At 36.8% G+C, this 20,294-nt stretch overlaps 1 protein-coding gene across 1 annotated transcript; it reads left to right on the top strand.

Annotated features, from left to right (window-relative positions):
• Positions 1–5,535: 5,535 nt before the first annotated feature.
• Positions 5,536–20,076, top strand: LOC120609741 (pancreatic triacylglycerol lipase-like; the record flags this gene model as incomplete). The annotated part of the gene is made up of 11 exons (XM_039872455.1): positions 5,536–5,748; positions 6,319–6,441; positions 8,415–8,549; positions 9,270–9,381; positions 10,615–10,734; positions 10,818–10,937; positions 11,446–11,564; positions 13,665–13,794; positions 14,862–14,970; positions 15,553–15,717; positions 19,993–20,076. Coding segments are annotated over 11 exons (1,416 nt in total), but the record flags the coding sequence as incomplete, so codon positions are not given.
• Between the last annotated feature and the right edge of the window lie 218 nt (positions 20,077–20,294).

Raw genomic sequence — 20,294 nt, 5'->3', positions numbered from 1 at the left:
TGCATCTCTACCTATTTGCTCTCTCTTTCTGCTCAGCAACATCTGGAAAACCTTGTTATTCCATTCTTTAAGCACCTATAGTTGAATCCCATTCAAACCCTTTGAGAGTTCATATTTTGAAAGGAGCTCACACTGGCTGGAAAATGGGTCAGATGGTTATACAACAAGGTTGGAAACCTCAGAGAAGCTAACCAGATACATGAAGTCTTATTTGCAATGTTAAGAAGAGTACATTTGATCTAGAATTATGCTATCTAATATGATAGGCACTAGCCACATGTGACAACTGATCACTTGAAATGTGGCTAGTGCCACATGTTAAAATAATATTGTCTATTACATACATTATTAAAATATATTTTACCTATTTCTTTTTGCTTTTTCTTAATGTGGATAACAACATATTTCTATTGCACAGTGCTGATCTAGAAAGCACAGGGCAAGGGAAAGGGGCTGGGATTCTAGGAGGGAAAATGGCATGGCCAGTCTGCAGTTTAAACCTAACTGTTAGGCAGTGTGTGAAGGACAAACAAGAGAGGGGACTGTCTGAGGAAAAGCAATTAGAAAATGACTGTGATGGCCCAGGAAAGGAATGATTATCATAGGCAATGTCACAAAAGTTGTCTTTCTATGTGATAAAATTGCCATTCTGCTGCATTATTAGTAAGGAAGCTAAAGACAAATAAAATAGATTATCCAAAAAAATATGTATGTGACTTTGTTTTGGAGAGTGTGTGTACATATATACACACGTGTGTATATGTATATATATATATATACGTGTGTATATGTATATATACACACGTGTGTATATATGTACACACACACACACACACACACATATATTAATACCTGCTGTACTCATTCTTGACCATTTTTTAGATCCATTCTATACTAACACAGCCTCGAGTACATGGCCTTTTGTGGATACACACGAATGAGTCATCTGGGGCCGGTGGAAAGAATTTGCCTCTGCAGAATTAGCTCTGCTACTTGCCAACCGTGTGACCCTGGGTATGTTGCTTAAACTCTCTGAGTCTGGTTTTTTTTTTCATAAGCAAAATAGCTAAAGCTTCTGCAAGTTCTGTGGAAGATTAAATGCAAAAATTTTGAAAGTGTGTAAAACTAATTAATGCTATAAAATTTAAGTCCGCTTGTTATTCTGTTCTACAAAGTAAACCATTTTCATGCATAACAGGAGAGTTGACTATAATTTTACTCTCTGGTCTGGGTGAACTGAAGCCCCTCACATGTGGCAGAATGGTTTCTCTGGAAGGTGTGAGATAGCAGCAATCCCAGATCAGTGCAGTCTTCTTCTACTTGGGAAAGTTTGGCATCCCCAGGTGAGAGTATGCCATCCCTCCCACCAATGGCCCTAGAAGTAGACTAAACTGGCTAAGGGAGAACAGGCCACCTTTTCTGAAGGTTAAGTAAATGAGACCTTGTCTGGCTCACAGGCTGGTTATCTGGCCACACAGGTGTCCCAGGGCCTTTCTTTCCTCACCTGGAGTTTAGTATCACAAGGTTGCCAGAATCAGAGCCTAAACATATGTCTATATTTAACTCCTCTGCAAACAGAACTACTGGATTAGAAACGTCCATGTTTGGCCTCTTTCCTTGTAAATGTCCAAGGTTGCAGAGTCAAAGCTGAGTCAATGTGATGTAATGCTCTGCTGACTCCAGGAATGATTTTTTAACGAAAGCCCACTTTCAAGTCCATGAGACGCTGGGGAAGGAAGACCATGGCTCTGTCATCTTTTACAGGGCCCACCTTCTAGCCCAGAGACTAGTGGGGAGCAGGGTTTTGTTGGGAACTCCAGTCCACCTCCCTGTGGGACCTGAGAGTTTCCTATGTACCCAGCAGACAGAACTGCTCCAACCACACATAAGTTACATCTGGGGGCCCAGGTGACATCGGGTGAATTTTCATTAAACCCTAAGATATTATATGGCCACAGATTGCTTGTGAAACAATGAACACCATTAGGACTGAATCGAAAAATGCCAGTTAAAATTTTACCAAAATGCAGTGAAGAATTGAGCAACTTTTATAATTTTGAAAGTTGAAGAAAAGGGGATTTTTAAAACCAAGAATTAGGAAAAAAAATTGTCAAAATACTAATGTTATACATAAGTACTATCCAAATCTCATGACAAAGCATTAAGACTCAATGTCTGGTACTTGAAGTATTTTTGGAAGTCGGAGAAATCATTGTACGATAAAATAATCTCTATGGGTTAAGGTAATGCTGGTTGCTATAACCTTGAAATATCAGTGGCTTAAAACAAAGAGAATTTATTTCTTAATCATGTAAAGTTCAAAATGGGTTTTCATGATTGATGGGTGGCTTTCTTTTAATCAGGAAACCCGGGCTCCTTCCATCTTATGGCTCTGCCAGCTTCAACATATGGCCTTCAAGGTCGCTGTACTTGTCTGCATTAAGCCATGGAAGGGAAGACACATGGAGGATCATGTGTGGGTTTTTATGAACAAGACTGGAACTGCTGCACCCCTGTGCACTCACATGTCATTGGCCAGAAGTTGATCATGTGGTCCATCTCCTGCAAGGGAAACTGGGTAAGCGGGTCTAGCTCTATTCCCTATAAGAAGAGGCCAGGAATCTCTGACACATACTCTATAAACAGACAGTCCTACAGAGTCATGTTAATGGTCTGAATGAAACAATATGGTTCATAAAATGGTACAACTCAGCTAAAAAATTCAGCAAAATTGAATCTAGGGAAGGTCATTTCTCTAGAGCTGACCTAATTAAACCACTGTTATGTGCAATTCCTTTCTTAGCTTTCATAACAGTTTAGGAAACTGAATCTTCTCAAAACATTCTAAAATGTGAACCTATTTCAGTTTATAAAATAATTCCCCATGGAGTCTAGTCTCTGTCTCAGAATTTGGTTACTTTTGGTCTTGATTCTAAAGCCTATGTTGAACAAAGTTCACCCTAATTATGAATTAAATTTTGTAATATCTAAAATGCCAATTTGAAATTTTGTGAATTATCTGGTGATTCACACAGGATATATTTTACTTCATAGTAAACCCAAGAGTGAACATTGGCTCACCTTTCTTTTGTTGTTTGCTTGTTTTGAGTAAAAAGGGCTTCAGAAAAATCTTTTTACTGTGAGATTACGCGGACAGTTCCTGCTGTAGCAATTATGCAAAATAAATTCCTTTTCATTTTCATTCCCTCATTCGTTCATTCATCAGGGATGTGTTAAGGGCCTGCTATGTCCCATCCATGGAATTTCTTCCTTGCGACTTTGGCCCTGGTCGTAACACTTCCCTTGCCCAACTTTTTTGAACTTTCCTCATATACAAATAATTTTGTTGTTTTTTCTGTACCTGTAAACTTTGTCAGGGAACTGAATTATTTGACCATTTTTTACCACAAATGTGGTAATTTTGTATGATTCGATCTATATCTGTGATGCAGTCAGGCTAAATAGTTCTAATCTCTTAAAATTATGCTATCCCATTGCAATCTTTTTTACAATTCATTTTAAGCGATCTATCACCAACTATAAATATTCCAGTTCTTTTCTATCGAAAGTGTCTCTTTCAGATGATTTCTCCCAGACCATTTTTTTCTAAGTTAAATTTTATTTTTCTTTCTCATACATCGTTTCATTTAATGGTAGGGTCACTAATTTCACGTCTATGCTCTTAGAAGTGCCCTCAATTCCTGTTTTTAGTTCATCTATTCTTTTTTTCCATGTTATTGTTAAGAAATAAACTAGCTCTAGGGACTATCAAAATAAACTATCAACTACTTTTGTAAAAGGAATGGATTCTCTTGAAGAAAAGCCTGTATTTCACTGTTTTTGAGGGTAAGGCAAGGTAATACAAAAACTACCTGACTAGTAAACTTTTAGTATTTGTTTTCAAGATTGTCACTATCGAATCTGTGAAAACAATTTAGTTTCACACGCACCCACAGAACTGCACAGAGTTTTAAATTTTAAAAAAAAAGGGCAGGCCAGAGCCTTTACTGCCACGAGATGACGGTGATTCTGAGCACTGTATAATCATATTAGGAAAGAACCATTCATATCCACCCTTTTCTCATCTTCCCACAAGTACTGTGGGAAATTTCACATGCTCTATCAATTTTGGTTTATTTATGATTAAGATTAGAAATACAGCCTTGGAACCTCCTCTCTTTGCCTGTCATTTTTCCATGGAGCTGCTCAAAAGATAAGGATTGCCTATAAAAGGACCTTCAGATTCTACCTGTTTGTGTGCAGAATCCAACGAGACTGCCACGGTGAGTCAGGAACAGATTTTCCAAGCCTAATTTATTAGCATTGGCTACTTCCCCCCAGAGGTCTCACTGAACTTGAATTCCGCCAATCTTTGAAAAACTTATTCAGCCAAACTCAATCATATTTTTAACTCTGTTTAGATGCTGTTGATCTGGACACTTTCACTGCTGCTGGGAACAGTAGTAGGTAAGTAAACATATTATGTAGTGCTGGAGAAGAATCACTGCTTAATACTTTTCAAGAAGAGTTATGATGGCCAAATTCAAGATATTATGAGGATATATAATAGAGGGAGAAAGATGCATGATCAAGAGTACTAGAGCTTGGGGTAAGGTTGTCAGATAAAAGCTAAGATGCCCAGTTAAATTTGAATTTCAGATAAACAACAAATGTGTGACAATTTTAAATAATGTATTTATCGTTTATCTGAAACACAAATATAGTTTGTGTTTTTACTTGCTAAGTTGAGCAACCCTAGCTTGGAGTCAAGTGTGGGGTTTGAACCCTGTTTCCACCAGCCACAAATGTATTGCCCTGAGCAAACTTCTTAACCCCTCTGTGCTTTACCATCATCATCTGTGAAATGGGCATATACGACCACCCCTCTCATAGGATCACCGTAAGACTTCGGTACGAGAAGTCATGTAAATAACCTTGCTTAGCACCTGGCACATAGTACGATTTCAAGAATGCAGCTCCCGTAACAGCCACTGCTCCTATTCCTACTATTAACCTAGACTTTACACTCCTCAAGACCCCTTCTTTTGTGTTGTGAGGTAACATTGAAGCCCAGAGTTGGGCTTTTCTGTTTGATTTTTTGTGAGCAGCTTCTTCATGATAAGAATTCAGGATGACCCTCAAACATAGGCCAGAGACCAAAATATTCAGCAACAAGGAGATAACAAAGTTGTGGCATTTGCATGAAACTTAAGCCCTCCACCCAAAGCCAAAAGCCAGAAGATAGCCTCATCTCCTCTACTAGGGCCTAGGGCACAGGCTTCTTTCTTGGGCACTAAGATGTCTTCTAGTGATTCAAGGACGACCTCGAAGTTGAGAGGCTAAACAGGACCCAGCACAGAACTGGACAGAGACATAAGGAGAGTGAGGTAGAGATGAGGAGCAGCAGCCTGTCTTTAACTTGGATATTGTCTATTGAAGCTGTTTTGTGAATGTGTAGATAGAAAGATCTTTGGGGATATGAAGGAAGAAAATATGCCAACAATGTAATCTAACTCATATTTTGGCAAATAAACCATTGAAAAGAGCATTCTAGTTAAACTAATATCCTTGAAACATTTCTGTGTGACTGCAGGAAAAGAAGTCTGCTTTCCAAGACTTGGCTGTTTCAGCAATGATGCCCCATGGGCAGGAACTTTGCAAAGACCCTTCAAAGCACTGCCCTGGAGTCCAAAAGAGGTCAACACCCACTTCTACCTATACACTAATGAGAACCCCAGCAGCTTTCAGGTAAGAGTGCTCATCGTTTTCAGAACTGAGTTCCATCTGTTTTGTGTGATAAGAATATACTGACCTTTAAGTCTTCTAAAGAGTCCAAATCAGACAGTGGAATTTACATGTTTGTAGACTTTTAGGACCATGAGCTTCAGTATTATTTTATGTAACTGTTTTATAAAATGTCCATTAACTTGATATTGTTTTTATCCTACCTCTCTGGTACCATTTAATAAATATTCTAAATATTATATATAATCTTCCAACATATTTTATATATGTAAAATCTATGTACACACACACACACACACACACACACACACACACACACACACACCCCTTTCCTTTTGTGGAAACAAGACTTCTACCACCAACATTAGAGCAAACGTATTATCTTAAGTTGAGCAAAAGTGTCCTGAGATCTAGAAAGTCACGACTTGGTGGTGATTGCAAATAGCTTGGTTAAGACGAGAGAACCTTACTCACAAGGCAGTCTTCTCCTACCTACCACCTCTCTCCACATACAAACAGTTCTATTGGATACTACAAGAAACTTGGCATTAAACAATTTTTTCCCCCAAATAGAAAATCACTGCAGATCCATCAACCATAGAGGCTTCCAATTTCAAAACAAACAGAAAAACCCGCTTTATTATTCACGGATTCTTAGACAAGGGGGAAGGAAGCTGGCTAGCGGATATATGCAAGGTAAGATGTTGTCATCTCTTAAGGGAAGATTGTTTCCAAAGTAATAACTAACCATGGGGAAGGCACAGGCCCCAGCCATTCAGGATATATGCCGGCCACCGTGACACTTGAGGAGCCTCTGAGCCCACTTGGCCTGGATTATCCAGCAGGTGGAAGTGGCCTGGAACAGTCAGGGCGGCAAAGTTAGCAGGTGTTTGGTGGCTCTGGGTAATGGGTATTCGATAACCATACAGAGAGATTTCAAAATTCAGCAATGCTTGTTGCTCCATTAATAAAAAAAAAAACAAAAAAAACAAAAAAAAAACATGAATTGCATTTTCAATAGTTTTTAATTTTTTCATTAGGTTTTAATTTCTAAGTGAAGAGCTAAGATAACTTATTTTACCCAAACTAATGATTTTCCTTTGATTTCACTTGCTTCTTCGATCTCCTCTGGTAGTAACATCTAGGAAAGCTATGTAGGTTTTCATTTCTGGCTTCTGTCGTTTAGACAGTAGTGAGCCTATTTTCTTTAATTTGCCTTTGGCTATGTGCCCTGTCATACTGAAGAATTAAAAGACAGAAAATCAAATAGAACAAATTTTCGTAGTAACTGCTAGATAACTGCTTGAGGAATATTATCATTGATTCATTTATTCATTAGGGTTCCGTGGTCAGCTGTAACAAAAAGGTGCTATCATTTCTTCCGAGAGCTCAAGAGAAAAGACACTAAGGTCCTTATAAACCATTTAATTTCAGACCTGTCTTATGACTCAAACCAAAGGCCGACTTGAAACAACTCCGGAGAGTTTTTGCTGACTCTGAAGACAGTTAAAATGAGCAGGCTAATTCACTTTACAAGTTTAGAAATAATCAGTGAAACCATAATTTGTCTTCTAAAATAATTTAAAGCTGATGATCATTGGGGGAGAGGGTAATACTAATTTCTATACAACAGTGAAGAAAAAAAAATAAGTGATCCTCAGCTCAAAAGTAATGTAGATTTTTACGTATGTGTATACAATTTATTGCTGAGATCTCAAAAACAGATGTGTTTTTCTTGCATTTGATCTGTCTTTGACAACATTGTTACACCTGATGGAGAAAATTGAATTAAACTAGAAGGTTAAAGTCTTAGATTCCAGTTTAACTCTATCCTTAGCTAACGGCGACATTAGCAAGTTGCTTCCACTCTTTGGATTTTTCTATCTGTAAAAAGAAAGAGTTGAAGATGATTTCTAAGATTGTTTCTTCATTCTTCTCAAACTCTCCTTGGAAAAAAAGTGGGGATGTATGTAAATACACACAAACAAACAAAATTCCTGTCAGATCTAACATCCATGAAACTATCATTGACAGCCCCCCATCAAATAAGGCTTCTGAGAGGTTATGCTTTTCTGTGAAATAACTCTTCAGTAATATACAATAAAAAACGTTCATCCAAAAACTTTGATTAGTTTTTCCAACATGGAAAAGTTTACTCGTTTACCATCAATATATTTATTTAGGAGGATCCTAATATCGTCTTTCATTTATTCATTAACTTATTTATTCAATAAATATTTATCGAGCCCCTACTATGTGCCAGGAACTGTTTGAGGCACTGAAGATACAGCAGTGAGCAAGGCAGGCAATGTCATGGGGTGTATTCTAGTAAGGGACAATGTAGTCTTATGACATTATGATGCTCTAATGAAACAACCCACTTTACCACATTTTACAAGACTAAAACAAGTCTCCATGCAACCGTTGCAGTAAAATCCCAAGAATCCAGTTCCCATTACAGCCAAATTTCAGTTTGGAGCCAATGTGAAACTTTAAAAGGGATTCTGTATCCATAACAGGCTAGAAGTTCTGTTCATTGCTTTGAGATTAAAAGCAAATGTGATATTGTACAGGTCAAGGAGGGAATTTATCCTAGTCCTCAAATGTGTTAATCAGGAATTAACAAAGATTCTGAATCATTTACCTATTTATCATGTCTCTCCCACCAGAACTTGTTTAAGGTGGAAAGCGTGAACTGCGTCTGTGTAGACTGGAAAAGTGGCTCCCGAACGACTTACACACAAGCTGTACAGAATGTCCGCATTGTGGGGGCAGAAGTGGCATATTTGGTTGAAGTTCTTCAGGTAACTTTTGTATAACCTCCAGGTTATGTAAACGCCCATGCACATTATTCTCTGGACTCTTCAAAAAAAAAAAAAAATGCTGTTGGTATAATAATTGCTAAAGACACTTCTCTACTGAGATTTGGCTTTCCCCTTGGTTGAAAAAAATGCAAAAAATAATCTAGATTTGGGCTTTATCAATATGCCTATTAAGGTCAATAAATGTGACATTATTCAAACAACCAGGTAAGTTTTTTCTACTGAATTCCCCCAGTATGTCTTTTAATTTTACCAGTTATTAAACTAAGTTGACTTGATAATATCAATCTCAAGATCAAACTCTTTTTTTTTTTTTAAGAGAAACACAATGATAACAAGCTAACCTGGTTTATTAACGCAAAACTGATAAAACGTTAAACTTGAATGTGCTTAGATAGTTGCTTTCATTACTGTTTTCTAATCCAAATACTTGCTTCACTACCTCTTGGTAACAATTCCTCATATCCACCAAATATTCTCTCTACGTAGTAAAACAACCAAAAAGAACACCTACTTTCATCAATTTAAATGTTAAACCCATCACCATTTTCTATTATAACTGAAAAAAAAAATGTATGAAAATCAATTGCTTTGAAGGGGGTGGACATGTCTTCTTAAAACTCAAGCTTTCAGGTGTCCCCTTCTTCACCCATCTTAACTTTTGCAGTGTTCAAAAACATTCTGAAGTTTTCTTTCCAACAGTCAGCGTTCCAGTACTCGCCTTCTGATGTCCACATCATCGGCCATAGCCTGGGGTCTCACGCTGCAGGGGAGGCGGGAAGAAGGACCAACGGGACCATTGGACGGATCACAGGTTGGTCGAAACAGTAAAAGCTGCAAAATTAGATTAGATGTAGCCGATATGAATGGAAATTTGGTGCAGCCCTGCTTTTTACCTCAGGAGACGGGTTTTCACATTTTCTGGATTGGGCCACATGATCAGAAGTCACTATGTGCTGAGGCCTTGTGAAATTTTTATTTATATCGATCTTCAGCCCGCAGAGCCCTATTTAACGTGTAAATATTTCAAGTGACAAAAATGTGAATTAAGAACATCTGGAAGTCTTATGCGTATCTATTTCCCCCTTTTCAAACGTTCACAAAGGACAAGTTTCATGAATAGGATAAATAACATAAAGAATGAAATAAATAAATTGAATTGAATCCAAAGAGCTCAAAAATGTATAATTAATTATATTCTGCTTCAATAGCAATTGATAATTAGCCCAGTTCTCATCAACCACAACCACAGATTTGAGGCAGGTAGACAGGTGGCCCTGGGCTGCCAGTTCTGCGTGCCACTAATTAGATAAAAATGTATTACCTTACGAATCTCAGACTGCTTGCCTTGGCCAATGGAGTCACATATTGAATACTCAGGTCCTAAAATTGCCCAGTAACTTTATAAGAAAGACTTTGCTGTCCTGGATCTGAGAGATGACTATTTCAAGGAATAGCCACTTTCCTCTCTCATCATCCCACTCTGTCTTTGACCTCCTGATTTTCTTCTTAATACTCTGGATAAGATGGTTGCTTTTGGATCAGTGGAGGCATCTGGAATGTCTATTGATAATTTGCTGAAGAAAATGTTCTTTCCCATAGTCTGTTAGTGTTTACAAGAGCCTGCTCAGTCAGGCTAACTGTGCAAAGCTGTGTTTGGTCCTGGTGACTGTGAAAGCCAAGGTCTTTGCCCTCATGTGAGTTTACAGTGCAGTGAGGACTCTTTTTAGCCTGAAAAACTTTTAGGAGTCTCCCAGAGTCTGGCTCTTTCCTTGTAACTGCCGCTAGCGGCAAGGATTGTCCCAGGGACTGAGCATCCATAAGTAGAGCAAAATTCCATGGTTTGAGGAAAATTCACTTTAATGCAAATAAAAATTAGAAACAGATTACTCTTCCAAAAATGGAAAGGTCAGGGAAGAACTAGCTTATCTCTTTCATGCATAACTCATAACTACCGATCCTTGCACTCAGTTCTACAGCTAATGAAGAAAAACAAGTGTGCATTTACAATGATAAACGTTAACATGACACATCCTGTTTATTTTAGGATTGGACCCAGCTAAACCTTCCTTTGAGGGAACACCCGAATTAATCCGATTGGACCCCTCAGATGCCCAATTTGTGGATGTGATTCACACAGATATTGCTCCCTTAATCCCCAACTTGGGTGAGTTCCTCAATTCATCCTCCTAGAGTGTTTTTTGAGTCTATATGTTAACATTAACTCTCCCACATTTTAAAATTCCTCAGGGTTTGGGATGAGCCAAACTGCAGGACACCTAGATTTCTTTCCAAATGGAGGAAAAGAAATGCCTGGATGTCAGAAGAATATTCTCTCTAGTATTATTGACATAAATGGGATCTGGGAAGGTAAAACTATTACATACACAAAGAGATTGTCTTTGGGGGAAATTTATGTTTTGTTTTGCTAAACTTGCTAAATATTTGGTATTGTACAGGTCTCACATTTTCTATAATAAAAGACTTTTAATTGTATCCCCAAGATATAGGTTTTCATTGAGGAAAGTGGGCATGAGGAGATTGTAGGAAAGAAAATGTATTTGTAGTCAACCTTCCCTGTTTCTAATCCAGTGAATGCATTACTATATGGACCAATCTTTTCCTTCTAAAGTGATTTCTTCCATTTAAAAAAAGAAAAGCTATTTTGCCATTAGTCTTGGCATAAACTGTTATAATTTTAACAGTATTTAACTTCTGATTTCATCACAAATCATAGACTTAATAAATGATTATGTCTTGTGACTGCCATGAGTTCACACTAAATAGAGAAATCTATTCAACAACTGTATTCTGATTGTGACATTAATCTGGAAAAATTAAATCTGTCACTGATGTGGAATCATGTCTGATTTCCAAGGCACTTCTAACTTTGTAGCATGCAATCACTTAAGAAGCTTCAAGTATTATAACGACAGCATCCTCAACCCTGATGGCTTTGCTGGATTCCCTTGTGACACTTACAAAGATTTCACAACAGTAAGTATACTCCACTTTGCACCTAAAGAACTTCGTGACCATCACTTCTCATGACCAATGTGGTTCACTGTTCATGGCATGCATTCAGTGACTGTTACTATATGACTACCACGTTACTTATACTGTTAATCATACAAATTTATTTTAATAGTGATAAGGGACTGGAGAACTTTAGAGAAATGGGCTTGTCCACTGAAATTTTCCAGGTCTGCCTTGTTCTCTGTCACTTCTATGTGTATCAGGTAAATGTTCAAACTTGTTCTGGAAATAATTCTAAGTAAAAAAAAATAGTCTATAGACATCTGATCTTTGACTACACAATACTGATAGACAAGGAAATCTTACCTTAAATGCTGACCTTATGAAACTACATAATAATAGGCATGTGGATATTTCTGTGCAATCCCATAATCACCAAGGTTTCTTTTCTTTTCTTTTTTTTAAATTTTCATCTTGACTGGTATTTTCTAGATATCTAGGTTAGGATCTTTAAATGTGATCTCGAATATGACATATCTATTGCCTGGTTCTTTAAAATTGCTTTTCTTTTCACTGTACTTTTTTTCAAATAAAAATGTATGATGTATGTAATTTAATAAATAAAATTTCATACCAGATGAAGTCACAATCACCAAGGAGATAGCATATCTATACCTTAATATAGAAGAGAGAGAATCTGAATCTTGGTTTCATCTTTAAATTATTGAATGATTTGGGGCAAAATACTTAGCTTCTCTAAGGCAGTGTCTTCATTTCTAAATGTAAATAATAATATTAAACTTCAAAGATTGGGTGGGTGGGTTTAATGAGATGACATGTTTTAATTGCTCAGCCCAGAACCTAAAATATAATAATTAGCATTAAACAAATGTGTGTTTTTTGGGGGAGGTGCATATTTTATTCACAGGGCAGCTTGCATGTACACCAACAACACCCCTCTTTCTCTGGTCTAACTTTATTTTTATCTTCTTCCCAAATCCCTTTTCTCTAGGTAATGAGGAAAACAAACTAAGAAGCTTTAGTTTCCATTTAGTTAAAACTTAATCTGACTCAATAACATAAACAGTTTTTTCAGGTGATGCTCAGACACTTTTATAAGAAAAATTCTTGATCTTGCAGATTTCTCAGCCTTTCTCTCCAAGCTGGCAATGGGCAAAGTAATCGTGGTGGTGGTGGTCAGAGGGGAGAACTTGTGGGTCCCCATTACTGATGGGCTCACAGCAAATGTCTGCTGATGAATTCTGGGTGTGTCTGCTCTTCTGACTCAGGCAATCTCCTCAGAAAGCTTTGGCCATTCTTCCTGGCTGTCTTAGTCTCTTCTTACCTCTTGTTGGATGTAGACCTGAGACTCGGCTCAGTCTCCGTCTGGTCCATTGATCCAGGAGTCCACCACTTTCTCTGTTGTGGAGCAGCCTTGCCCTTCCATGGTGGGAATTGTGGTGTTTGTCCTTCCCACTCTGTTCTTCCCTTTCTCTCTCTTCTCATAATTCCTTGGTCCAGAAAGAGAAGATATTTTCCTCTATGATATCCATCTTTTCTAGATCCCAATCTCATGGCTAAGCCTTAACAACCAACTGGGAGTATTTTCTTTCCACACTGAGAATTCTGAGATCTGAATTCTTCAGACCTTGAAGTACACTAAGTGAGAGCTTAAAAAAAAAAAAAAAATTGAAGAAAACCTGATTTTTGAGCCTATTATCTTCTTACTGGGTCCTATTTTGCATATCAGAAGCTGATTATCACCTCCTGCTCTTTCTCTCTCAATCTTTCCAAAATAAATTTCTAACTACCTACAGGCAGATGGATGTCTTGGGGCAACTGGGGCAAAAGAGAGAAGATTAAAGCATGTATATAAATTCTCTTTTGTGTGATCTTTATACTGTTTTTGTTAGTATTATGTTATTTAACAGTGAAATTGCTGATTTATCATTGTAAATAATGAGATGCATTTTTAACCTTTCCTGAGACACTGTTAAAGTCTTCTTTTACCTTCAGAACATAATTGCCTTTAGAATACTTGAATTGCAACAACATGTGGGAAAAAATGATGCACGATTAAAGAAAGAGCATCTTCATTCATCGTTTGTTTATTTTCCCTAGAACAAGTGCTTCCCATGTCCAAGAGAAGGCTGCCCGCAGATGGGTCATTATGCTGACAGATTTCCTGAGAAAACAAGGGAAGAAGGCCAGAAATTTTATCTAAACACTGGTGATGCCAGCAATTTTGCCCGTAAGTTCCTATTTGATCTGCCTTAAATGATTAATATTATGTATTTTGTCATGTCCAGTGAAATTTGTTTTCTGTACAAAACTTTTAAATACCTCTCCCCTGCATGGAAAGATAATCAAATGCCATGTGCTCAGCTAATTTGGGTAGCAGAACAGAGTTTGGGGCCTAAACTCTCAATGATACAAAAATAAGTTTGTTCACATTGATTCTGGTGCTGAATTCAGGAGGCTTCTTCTGCTCCAATCTCTTTATATTTGGTCAAAACTTTCACTGAGAAAAATTTTGTTCTTTTGTACAAGCCAAAAAGTAATCCAGGAGAGAGATGGCAGAGGTTGTGGGAATGGAAATAAGTTGACTGATTCAAGAAATATTTAGGACTATAGAACCCATGGGTGATGGAAATTAGAGGATGTATTGGTAGTGAAGCATGGGGACAGACTCCAAGTTTCTTTTTGAAGTCATAGAGGAAGAAAACTATCAATGGGGTTAACTGCATTGTAAAACTAAAGCCGAAATTTATCCCCTCCCGAGACTAGCTCAAAATAGCAAAAACTAGTTCACTAATGACTAGTACCATAAATAGGTTGTCATCTTTTAACATATTTCCATTAGCAATGGAAAGTTGAATCGTAGAATTTTAAAAGCAAATGTAGACTATTTAGACAAAATGATGGCAGTACTCTAAAACGTGATCTGTGAGAAAACGAAGTAATGAAGAAATAAAGATGTCGCACTCTACTACTTTTCCACAATGTTTTAATATAGAGTTATTTTGACATTCAAGAATTAATTGTTAGGTTAAAATTTTGCATGCAAAATATTTCTTTTTCCCTTGGCTTGAAATCTGTTGACTTTGGAAAGATTCTGTGCCCTTCCCCTCCCCCAAAGCCTACCCTCTGAACACTTAGATAAAGGACTATCTATGACTATATGATTAGAAGGATTACCAATATTATATATGAATTATTTAAAGTTCAGCAGTAGTGGAATCCAAGTTAACCTGTTCTCGGTGCATCTTCTCTACAAGCAGACATTCTGCAAATTCCTCCCCTCTCTTCCCCATGCAGGTTGGAGGTACAAAGCAAATGTGACTCTGTCTGGAAAGAAGGTTGGGGGACACGTGCTGATATCTTTGTTTGGAAATAAAGGAAACTCTAAGCAATACGAAATTTTCAAGTGAGTAAAACTTAACTTTAAGCTTCTTAAATGTTGAAATACTTCCCACATATGATGTATGTTATGGACAGCAGAATTTATTCACTAATATGTGAACATACAGTGTGGCCACATGTCATTAAAATGAAGAGATTATGTCACCCTTGCACCTTAATACATTTCTGAATTTTGTCTCTAAATTTTTTTCTCTGCTATTTCTAAGAAAACCCCTGATATTTATGTTGATGCATGGTATCTGATTTATAAACATTAAATAATTATTATGTCCACAAAACAGCTGGATAAAGATAATATAATAATGTCATCATTTCTTAAATTATGTTAAGATTGTGCCTAAAACATGTTTGAAGTTTTATGAAAGTAAAAATGACTTTAAAGTAATTTGAGTTGTTGATGGCAAATGAACTACCACTGAGTTAGCGTACATGACTGCATTTATTTAATACATTAGAATGACAAATGTACTATCAATCCTCTTACTAGAGATGCATTATAAGCTGGGTTTAGAAACATATCTGTATATATTTACATGTAGATTTATGTACACTTATGTATGTTTTTATTAACTTTTCAACTCCCAAGGGGCTCTCTCAAGCCAGGCAATATTCATTCCAGTGAATTTGACTCAAATGTGGATGTTGGAGATTTGCAGAAGGTTAAGTTTGTTTGGTATAACAATATGATCAACCCAACTCAACCCAGAGTGGGAGCATCCCAGATCATCGTGGAAAGAAATGATGGAAGAGTGTAAGTAATAAAATTCTGAAGAGATTTATAGTTCTATTCCCACTGAAAGTTTACTTTAAGTTAAATTTCCTACATGATTCTCCCACATCCCAGCCATAGCTGCTTCCTAATATCTTTTATTTCTTTAAAAGAAAATGTCGAACTTTAGGAAAACACTTGGATAGGTGTGTAGATGTGTGTTGTGTTATCTAATAGAAGTTAGGTGTTAGAATGAGAATTTGGTTTCATAATCTAAAGTGAAAAGAATTATTTCATTTAGCAGCTGTGCCTTGTGGTATGTGTGAGCTTAGTATGTGTATCTTCCTCAAACTTCCTGAGTTGACCAAATTGTCACTTAAATTATCAGAAAAACGCTTAATTTATCAAGTAATACAAATAGGCTGTTCTGTATCATTGGCCCTCCTAGTAAAGACAAAGGTCAAGGCTTAGTTCTAACCAAAACTGAAGTGTGTGTGAGTCAAAGGACATTTACCATGGTGAGCAACCAGAAAAAGTGAGCTAAGAACGACGATAATCATAATAATCCCAATATTAGCCCAGTGTGTTGAATATAAAACCAAATTCCGAGGCACACTGATATGTTTCTTGTGTCATCATATCATTCAGTCCTCATAAAAGTCTAATGAGGGAACTTTTGCTTCTGGAAATGATCGAGTAAAAGAGACTAGATTTACCTTCCCAATTGAAATGACCAAAATTTCAGACAAAATATTTGAAGTAGCAGTTTCGAGACACTGAACATCAGGCAACAAAGGAAAGCGATCCCCGAGAGACGAGAAACTAATAAGGTGGAGCATCACAATTGTCCCAACTTACTGCCTGGAGAGTGTTTCCAGGATGTGGTACAAGGAGGGAAAATTCAGGCAGGGCCCAGTGGACTCCCTGAGTTGAGGAGACAGAGCTAAGTATTCAGAAAACCAAAGGCAACTAGATTTCACAGGACAGAGTACCAGAGAGGCGAGATCTACAAAGAGAATCTCAGAGACCTGGAAAGCTCCCTTGATATTCAACAGAGTACTGATCAGCACATGCGTGTGGAGAAACTAGCCAAGGCCAGTGAAACGTCCATCTGAAAGGATGAAAGAGAACAGGACCCAGCACTCTTGCAGGGCTGGGAATAGTACCTGTTTCCACTAGCCAAACCAGAAAAGCTCATAAGTCATGAAACATTCGGTAGCATATTAGGAAGGTCTTCCCTCAGTGGTGGAAAATAATTAGCCTAGACTGAGAAAGACCTGGAAATTTCAAACTGTATCCAAATAACTTAACTGCAACCCAGAACAGAACTCAAGAAAATTTACAGGAATATAAAATTATCCAGCAGCAAACAGGCTAAAATCCATAATATATGACGTTATATAAAAGTTTCTTGGGTATACGAAAAGTCAAGACGATACAACCTATGATGGAAAGAATAATCAATCAATCGAAACCAAACTGGAACTGATACAAATGTTGTAATAGCAGATATAGACATTAAAACAGTTATTAAACTTGTATTTCATTTGTTCAGAAGGTCAATAGAGGCATGGCATGTATGGAAAAAGACCCAAATTGAATTTCTAGAGATGAGAACTATAACATTTGAAATAAAATTATACTGGATGCAATGAACAGATTAGACATTTCACAAGATAAGATTAATGAATTTGAAGACATGATAGAAAGTATCCAAAATGAAACACAGAAAAAAAGAATTTTAAATATGAAAACATCAGTGAGCAGTAAAATAACTTCATGAAGCATGTTATACTTCTCATCGAAGACTCCAAATGAGAAGAGACAGAGAAATATATCTGAAGAAATAATAGCTCCAAACTTGAAAACTTGAAAACTTTAAACCAAGAGATTCAAAGGACATAACAAGAAACAAGAAAACCAACCAATACACATCAAGATCAAATTGCTCAAAACTAGTTATAAAGAGAAAATCTTAAAAGCAGCCAGAGAGGAAAAATACGCATTACGTATAGAAGAATAAAAATACTTACAGCAAATTTCTCATCAAAAACAATGCAAGTGAGAAGACAGAGAACCAACATCTTTAAAGTACTGAAAGGAAAAAATTGTTAGTTAACCTAGAATTCTATACCCACAAAATAGCTTTCAGAGATGAAATAAGACTTTTCAGATGTACTAAGGCTGAATTTATCACCAGCAGGTCAATATATTGAGAAATATTAAAGGAAGGTGTTCAGGGAGAAGAAAATGATACCAGTTGGAAAAGATTCTACAGAAAGGAGTTAAGAGCATGAGAAATAGTAACTACAATGGAAAATATATGAAGTCTTTGAATATTATTCTTTAAGTCTTTAAAGATAATTGACTTTTTTAAGATGATGACAGTTCAGGGGGTTTAACTCATGTATAAGTAAAATATATGATAACAATGCCATAAAGGGTAGGAGGAGGGAAATGGAAATACAGCATTGTAATGTATTTATACCACATGTAAATTGGTATAATATCACTGGAAAGTAAAATGTGATAGGTTAAAAATATATGGTATGAATTCTAAAGCAACCACTAAAATAATAAAACAAAGCACTGTAGCTAATAAGCCCGCAAAGGAGATAAAATGGAATTTAAAACAAAACAAAATATGACATAAAAAGAGGTAGAAAAAGACAAAGGATATAGGGGACAAATAAGATAATAGACTTAAACCTAACCACATCAATAATCATATTAAATGAAAATGGTCTAAACACAACAATTAGAAGACAGAGATTGTCAAGTTGAATTTGTAAAAATCAGTACCCAATACTCAAATAGGCTTTAAATATAAAAATACACACAGATTAAAAGAGAAAGGACAGAAAGAGACATAGCATTAGTTATTAGGAAAATGAAAATTAAGACCACGATGAGATACTACCATGCATTTATTTAATTGACGAAAATTAAAAAGATTGACAGTTCAAAGTGTTGGTGAAGACATGAAGCATTTTAAGCTCTCATACACTTTAGGTGGGAATATAAAATGATAAAACCGCTTTGGAAACAGTCTGGCACTTTCTTAAAAAGCCAAACACACACCTACCTATGATTCAGCCATTTCCATCTTAGATATTTACCCAAGAGAAAAGTAAGCATGTGTTTATACAAAGATTTATATATGAATATTCATAGCAGCTCTTATTGCAAAAGTCAAAAACTAGAAATAACCCAACACCCACCAACAGGAAAGGGGTAAACAAATCATGGTCTAGCCACATAATGGAATACAGTGAAAAGGAATGAAATACATGCATCAACCTGGATAAATCTCAAAATAATTATACTGAACAAAATTATACTGAATGAAAGAGGTTAGACAAAAGAGGGCATACACCTTTGATTCTATTCATACAAAATTCTATACAATTCAAATTAGTCTATAGTAACAGCAGATCAGTGGTTGCCTGCGGGGAAGGAAGGTGTAAAGGGATGGGAAGGAATACTTACGACAAGCAGAAAAAAAATTGGGGGGTGATAGATATGTTTACTCCCTTGATTGTGGTGACGGGAGGTAGGTACTATAATTATCCCCATTTTTACAGATAATTAAACGAAGGCTTAGTGCTAGAATTCATATGCAGGAAATTTGACTCCAGCAAATTCTTAACTACCACAAAACAAATTCAGTTCACCTTTATTCATATACAGCTATTGTTCGCCCTTCATGTCTTGTGTCCCTAATCAATATTAGTTTTTAACCTTTAATTTGCCATTGGTGAGTCTGCCAACCATCAGACCACAGGGAGGGAAATGAGGGTGTAGATAAAACAGCATTTTCTGAGCACTTTTATGTGCCGGGAACTTTACACAGGCTTATATATTCTATTAAAGAATATGAGCCCCAAAGCATCCTAAATGTTCGGTCTTAATGATCACAATTAGTCATTTCACTTCAGTTATTGAATTAAAATAAGGGTGTCTAGCCGATGTAACACCAGGACCTCAGAATTTTTTCTCTGGCCAATTTCTCATCACGCCACTGACCTTACTCTTCCTCAGTTGTATTGGTTAACAGTGTGCCAAGTGTTTAGTAGGTTCTTTTAGGATGTGACAAATGAGCCCTCCCTGTCCTTTGAGGTGTCTAATGACACCTCCTTCGTTTCATGCACAACCATGAAACAAAATTGGAAAGGAGAATCCAGTTCTTTATACAGAAGAGGTCTTCTCTTCACCGGCGTCTGGACTCAGGCACGGCACGTGCGATGAGAGAGCAGAAAATGTTCTCGTGCTCAACTCTCATCCAAGAGTTGACTTTTCATTGTTTTCTCTCCGCAGGTTTAACTTCTGTAGTCAGGAAACCGTGAAGAAAGATGTTCTGCTCACTCTCAGTCCATGTGACTCCTGAATCTTATTGCTAATAAAATCTATTGGTGAAGCAATACATTTCTTTCTTTGGCATCATGTTCATTTTTCCAATGAAACTTTTAGATAAAGTGATCAAAATCCAAAATTTAGAGTTGGTCTGGAGAACCACAAAGGTCTGTTGATTTTTTGCTACAGATTATGTGGCATTTGAGCTTAGGAATATTGTTTACTTGAGACTGGCATCCTGTCCGTTATTACTTTCACTGATGTCA

The sequence above is a fragment of the Pteropus medius genome, unplaced genomic scaffold (genome assembly GCF_902729225.1).
Source record: "Pteropus medius unplaced genomic scaffold, Ma_sr-lr_union100, whole genome shotgun sequence".
Classification (NCBI taxonomy): domain Eukaryota; kingdom Metazoa; phylum Chordata; class Mammalia; order Chiroptera; family Pteropodidae; genus Pteropus; species Pteropus medius.
Note: the sequence above shows the minus strand (reverse complement) of the source record. Positions and strands in the feature narration are given on the sequence as shown.